The 7,500-nt window shown below is 38.5% G+C and overlaps 1 protein-coding gene across 1 annotated transcript in view; it reads left to right on the forward strand.

The window, feature by feature from the left end:
• The window catches only part of LOC121426128 (lanosterol synthase-like), a 34,394-nt gene that overhangs the window by 992 nt on the left and 25,902 nt on the right, over positions 1-7,500 (forward strand). The window contains exon 2 of the mRNA XM_041622296.1: positions 6,274-6,451. Within this exon, the coding sequence (XP_041478230.1) occupies positions 6,278-6,451 (174 nt within the window). The 5' untranslated portion in view covers positions 6,274-6,277. The remainder of the gene's footprint in view (positions 1-6,273; positions 6,452-7,500) is intronic.

Genomic DNA, 7,500 nt, shown 5'->3' on the forward strand with positions numbered 1-7,500 from the left:
AGTATAGCTATACTCGTGATACAATCCCCACACTATGGGATACACAGTTCATTTGGCACGCAGTGGGGATAGCTCCAACAGTATCATACTCGTGATACCGTCCCCTCACAACATAAAATCGTGCTCGTTCAACAAGGGGATGGGGACAGTTTCCCGATGCAATGTGACAAGGATAAAGCATTTTAGGGTATGGCTGCGGAAGTTGGGGGGGGGCTTCAGCCCCTCCCTTTTTCCAAACATAAACGTGAAAATATGACCATAGGATTGTGATTTTATGTGCAGCTTCCCCCTTTTGCACCCACAAATGTAATGCAGTTTACCCACGAATGTAATAATTTTTGATCGCCCACAGATGTAATCCTTCTAAACTAAAATCCTCCTTCATAAAGCACAAAAGTGCAAAGTCTTTTTTCCAGACCCGCGGTTAATTAAAAATTATGTAAGTCCAAAGTCTTTTTTCCAGACCCGGTTGTTTAAAAATTATAGGTTCAAAGTCTTTTTTCCAGACCCAGTTTTACAAATCATCTCTTAAAGAGTCAAAAAGTAACAAAGATCCCCACTCGATCTCTTATTAATATTAAATAACATGGAAATATAGCGTAGTCTTACATCCAGACCCAGATCTTTCAAATAAAAATGAATATACTACTACTAATAAATTAATATTATTGTGAATTGAATACTAATAATATAATTATTGATTTATTAGTAATAGTATTCATTTTTATTTGAAAGATCTGGGTCTGGATGTAAGACTACGATATATTTCCATGTTAGTTAATATTAGTATTCAATTCATAATAATATCATATCAATTTGTTGTGTACAAAAAACGCTCCTTTTATAAGGCATAGAAATGGGACGTTTAACGCACAGTCACTAATACGTGTCGCTGTCTTCGCATCGTGCAGGCAGTCTACGTGTATAGTGGCGGGCTTCTACATTGCGGTGCATCGGTGTTCAACTTACATATCGTGAGCGCACTCAGCTTCGTGTTTTCACTTCTTATCCTTTCTCTCCTTTTCTTGTCATTTTTCCTCGCATTACTTGTTTTCAAATTGTACTCGTTTTTAAATTTCCCTCTCACTTTCCTTGTTTTCTCACTCCCTTCGGTTTTGTAACTCTTCTTGATCACTTGCATTCATTGGCACACCCCCCGGTCAAAAATGGTACGGTCCTATCCAACATACACTCAAGTCGTCGCTGTACGAATAATGAAAACGTGCAAAATTCTTCACGCGCTGCGTTGCCTAGCTATGCGTGTGTATACTGTGTACACACAATGCCATCGGCTGAACCCGCCAAACTACACATATAGTGACCAATTATTGCAAAAGCTTTTGCAAATGTGAAAAGTGACAGAGGTTTTTTTATCCAATCAAAATCATTCTTAGGTATTCGCAATCTACAGCATTTTCTGCAAAATGTCTTTTTTTGATAGGGTCTATTGTGACGTATATATTTTTTTACAACAATGTGAAGTCGCACCAAACGTTTCGTTTCCCGCACTTGCCCATTGGCTCATGTACAAATGGATTTCCAAAATCATCAAGAAAGGTTCCAAAAACCTCAAAAGTGACAGAACTTAATTTGACTAAAATTAAATGAAAATCATATCATGTTCAAGGTGAGAATCTGCTCTATTCTATTCTGTTTTGATAGATCACCTTGTTGACGCGTTTGGGAGAAATCCCTCAAAAACGGCGTATTTTCTATGATTCTCCATAGGGAAATAATTTAACACGCTACGCACTGCAAATAAGGAGCGCAAACAAATTGGTATGTAATTTATTAGTAGTAGTACATTCATTTTTATTTGAAAGATCTGGGTCTGGATGAAAGACTACACTATATTTTCACGTTATTTAATATTAATAAGAGAGTGGGGATCTTTGTTACTTTTTGACTCTTTAAGAAATGATTTGTAAAACTGGGTCTGGAAAAAAAAGACTTTGAACCTATAATTTTTTAAACAACTGGGTCTGGAAAAAAGACTCTGGGCTTACATTATAATTTATTAATCAACCGGGTCTGGAAAAAAGACTTTGAACCTATGTTATAAGTTTGGAAACAACCGGGTCTGGAAAAAAAGACTTTGGACTTACATGATAATTTTTAATTAACCGCGGGTCTGGAAAAAAGACTGCCCTATTGTGCTATATGATGGAAATTCTATAGGATTTTAGTTTAGAAGGATTACATCTGTGGGCGATCAAAAATTATTACATTCGTGGGTAAACTGCATTACATTTGTGGGTGCAAAAGGGGGAAGCTGCACATAAAATCACAATCCTATGGTCATATTTTCACGTTTATGTTTGGAAAAAGGGAGGGGCTGAAGCCCCCCCCCAACTTCCGCAGCCATACCCTAAAATGCTTTATCCTTGTCACATTGCATCGGGAAACTGTCCCCATCCCCTTGTTGAACGAGCACGATTTTATGTTGTGAGGGGACGGTATCACGAGTATGATACTGTTGGAGCTATCCCCACTGCGTGCCAAATGAACTGTGTATCCCATAGTGTGGGGATTGTATCACGAGTATACTATACTGTTGAAACTGTCCCCACTGCGTACAAAGTGAACTGTGTATCCCATAGCGTGGGGACTGTATCACGAGTATACTATACTGTTGAAACTGTCCCCACTGCTTGCAAAATGAACTGTGTATCCCATAGTGTGGGGATTGTATCACGAGTATACTATACTGTTGAAACTGTCCCCACTGCTTACAAAGTGAACTGTGTATTTGTGTGTGTTATCATTTTGCTACAGAGCTGTGCGAGAGTTGGGGACTGTGTTCTGGAGAAAGGAAGTGATTTTCATGCATTCTGGTAGGTGTGATTCTAATAATCCCCACTTTTGGATTTGGGGACTATATCACGATTATGCCGAATCCAAGGGGTGGTATTCTGAAAATTGTCTGAACTTTTCTCTGAACTTTTCTTGTAAGTCAGCAAGATAACAGCGCACTAAAATTCTCTTAAATTGGTATTCTGAAAATTGTCTTATCTCTGTAAGGACGTCCCCTATTTTATCTCTGACACGCCCAATATTCTGTCATCAACCAATTATTAAGCTTGTTGTATGCTTAGGCCAACCAATAGGAGCATCTGTTCTTAAAATAATGAAGCGCGTTAGTGATATGAGGCGTAATTTCCTTCATCATCATCATCATCTGGTATACGGGAGTGAGGTGAACCTGTAGATCTCCCGGTCGTCAACGAAGTCATAACGGAGTAAAATTGCAAAAACTGATACATGATGCGTGTGTGCGTGGATGTCGTCATGGTACATAGAACTGTTTGCTTTGCCAAAGTTTATCCAAGCCATTTTTGAAAGCGACAATATTACGTGCAGATATAAGTGATTCAGGCAAGGCATTCCATGAAGTAATAATACGTATGCTGAAGTAGCTACTTCTAACATTGAGTCTCCGATGTGTGCTAAAAAGCTTCAAAGAGTGACCACGAGTTGTACCATAGAGAGATCTTTCGAAAAAGTAATCTGGAGCAAGTCTGTCTAAGCCATTAAGTATCTTGTAAACTTGAATCATATCGGCCCTTTCACGTCAGTAGTGAAGAGAGAAGAGTTGAAGCTTTTTCAATCTTTCAGTGTAGGTTAAAAAAGACATTCCAGGAACCATTTTTGTAGCTCTCCTCTGCACTGCCTCAATTTTACAGTCATCAGTTACAAAGCGTGGATTCCAAGACACAGTACAATATTCGAGATGCGGACGGACAAAAGTTTTATACAAAGGTATGAAGATATCCGGAGTTGTATTTACAAAGGCTCGTTTAATGATCCCTAGCATCTGGTTAGCCTTCTGTACCATTGCTGCTATGTGCTTATGGAAAGTCAGATTGTTATCAACAATGACACCGAGGTCTTTTTCAGAGTCCACATTCTCGAGATATCTGTTTTCCATCACATAGGTGTGTTTAGGATTATTGTAGCCAAGATGTAGGTTCTTGCATTTTTGAGAGTTTAAAGGAAGCTGCCAAAGTGAAGACCAGGTAGAAATGTTATTTAAATCCTCTTGTAATTCATGGCAAGAATTTTGGCAGTTGATGGATGTATAAACTTTAGCATCATCTGCATACATCTGAGTTCTACAGGAAGTAATGTCAGGCAAGTCATTCACAAACAAAACAAAAAGGGTCGGACCGAGTACGCTGCCCTGCGGAATTCCGCTGATGACAGTAGACCAGTCTGAATAACATCCATCGATTGAAACTCTCTGGACTCTATGCGTTAAAAAATCTTGAATCCAAGAAAGAAGTGGGCCATCAATACCATATGAAGTAATCTTATTCAACAGTCTAACATGTGGCACAGAATCAAAAGCTTTTTTGAAGTCTAAATACACTACATCAACTGGATCTCCATTGTCCAAATACTGAGTCCAATCCTCGAGCTGTGTTAACAGTTGAGTTAAACATGACCTCCCTGGAACAAATCCATGTTGCGCATCAGTGAATAGATAATGATCGCTCATATGATTAACAATGGTATCACGTATAATAGACTTGAAAACTTTAACCACTACTAATGTCAAACTAATAGGGCGGTAATATCCAGGGTCCTTTCTGCTGCCCTTTTTGTGTATTGCTGTAACATTAGCTGATTTCCAGTCAGAAGGAAGCACAGATTCATCAAAGGACATATTAAATATCAATGACAGAGGTGTGCACAGTTCACCAGCTAGTTCCTTCAAAATACGAGGGTGAAAGTTGTCAGGACCAGCGGATTTGGTAACATTCAAAGCAATAAGCTTCTTGCGAACGATATCTGGTGTAATCAGTACATGATCCAAAACAATATCATCATTCAGGCGATTTGGAATACATGGTAATTCAGACAAATCCTCTTCGATGAAAACTGAACTGAATTGTTCGTTAAGTATATCAGCTTTCTCTTGAGCAGTACAAGCAATTGATCAGTTGGTCCGAGTGAGCGCCCCCGACGCTTATGCTTGTGTGCTTCTGTGCTAAAAATACACATGTCTCTTCTCAAAGATATATTTTCTCTGAAAAGATTCATCATCTCGAACACCAATTTGTAATTGCTGAAAAGTCTACCAAACCGTCATAATGTCTTTTGAATGTCTCTTTTTGTAAAACATGTTATTGCGGGATGCAGCAAGAAATAATTATTGCAGATGGGCAAATATCACATGCAACAATAAGTTCCAATAGCCCCCCACCTCTTGTAAATTTTATTTTTATTGTATTTTCCAAGGAAGTTAGGAGAACGTAAAGATAAGAGAATTTTCGGAATACTTTTAACTTGATATTTTATCTTGCGCACAGACTCTGACATCATACGCGCTCAGTGAAAGTTACAAGAAAAGTTAAGGCAATTTTCTGAATATTACGGATTTTATTGTAACTCTAAAGATACAAGAATATTTCTCTTAAGACAATTTTCAGAATACGGCCCCAGAAATCCAGAAAACGTGCTCCTTCTTGAGTTCTTCTTAATTGTTTGCTTTGGCTGGGACCCAGTGAAGAAACGACTATTTCTTTCATATTTTGGTTATTTCCTCTTTCCCTTTCAGTTTTTCTGTTTTTTTTCTTCTGTTTTTCACTTTTTTTCTGTTAGCATGTTAGGGCCTAGGCCATGTAGGCTAGGCTAGTCTAATTAAAGTGATGATGATGATGATAATTAAAGATGATTATAATGATGATAATGATGGTGATTGCAATGATGATGGTGATGATGATGGTGATTTATGATTATAGTGATAATGGTGATGATGTTGATTGTGATGATGATGATAGTGATGAACGTAGTGCTGATGATATGGTGACAGATTTATAATGACAATGATGATAAAGTGTGTATTCAGATAAAGGAATGCAGTTTTTGTAAACACTGACTTCATGAGAAAGTCTGTAAAACCAAGGCTAATTGTCCTCGATCTAACTCTGATCCAGTTATATAAACTGAACTTTGTGAAATCATGAAATCTAAGCTAAATTAAAAATATCACTGAAGATCCCCAACACAGATATGGACACGTGGGCACTGTTATTTTTCGCAAAAAACAACCCGACATTCAGCCGGAATGCCATTCTTATTTTACTAATTTTTTGTTGCACATTTTTACACAATTCCAGGATCCATTAGCATACAAGTTCAATTCATACATACAGACACTTGTGTGGTCATGTTATTTTTATTCTATATTCATGCAAATTCATTTTTAATCATTACCACAACCTGCATTTATCTTTAATGATTAAAATCTGTGTCTCTTTCTTCTTCCAGAATCATGTCTGATAAGAAGAATCGTGGCGGGCCATACAAGACCACGCCGGCCACCGACCTCTCTCGATGGCGCCTCACCAACGTGAATGGACGACAAACCTGGAGATACTACCCGGAAGGCGAAGAGCCCGGACGTCCACAAAACTTTGTTGAAAAGTTCTCCCTTGGAATTGATGTAGTAAGAATTGTGAATACTTTTCTTCTTCAACGATAGCCAGTAAATAATGATGATAGATTGCCATATCCTGTGGAACATGAGACCTTTCTCAGAAGATTGAAGGCAAATGCAGGGGAGCGTTTCATCAACATTTTCGTCCGACAAGTTGTCAGGTCTGACAACTTTCTTTGATAATGATTGGCCGAGAGGCACTGTTACCATAGTAGCTGTTGGATAAAGCAGTACTTGTCGGATAAAAGGTCTGACAAGTCCTTTCATGAAACGCTCCCCAGGTTACAAGGTTCTGTTATAAGGCTTTTAACATTGTGCCATTTTGATTGGCTGGTAACGAATCTGTCATAGATTCTGGCATTCGATATTGATACTTATTGTCATGCAATTGGGCCAAGAAACAAATATAGATAAACTGTGACAAGTGACTATAAATCCTTCCAAATGCAGGGTGGGCTAACAAGAGCAACATGCGAGTGGGCAAAGACCTAAAGGCATGGTCACACCGCCCGAGCGTTGTTGGATCGGTCGTGGAGCGGTAGGGAAAGAGGGCCGAATTTCGACCACAAAATTGTGGAAAAAATCGAAAACATAAATAAAAAAACAAACAATTGAAATGAAAAATCGTGAACGGGAGCGAACGATGATGATTTTTTTCTCTCCACTCCACGACCGCTCCAACAATGCTCGGGCGGTATGGCCATGCCTTAACCCATTCGTTGACTTGGTTCCATGACATTTTCTCCAGCAACAATTGCTCTGATAGAAAATCTGCATGTTAAACCAGACGTAAATTCAAACCTCCAAGACAAAGTGAACCCTAATCCTTATCTTTACAGTATTCTTAACTAAAAACTGCATTATAATCCTAACTCTAAAGTTCACCCCCACATGTATGCCCTCTGAGATATTTAAGACCTGGGGCCGATTGCACGAAAGGGTTTTTGCAAGGACCGTCTTTCGTGTCACCCATCTTTTATGATGCGCCATGTGAAACGCATTTCAAATACATCATCTGCAAACATATTTCATTTGTCCGTTAAAATAAAGAAAATATT

The sequence above is a fragment of the Lytechinus variegatus genome, chromosome 13 (genome assembly GCF_018143015.1).
Source record: "Lytechinus variegatus isolate NC3 chromosome 13, Lvar_3.0, whole genome shotgun sequence".
NCBI classification, from domain to species: Eukaryota; Metazoa; Echinodermata; class Echinoidea; order Temnopleuroida; family Toxopneustidae; genus Lytechinus; species Lytechinus variegatus.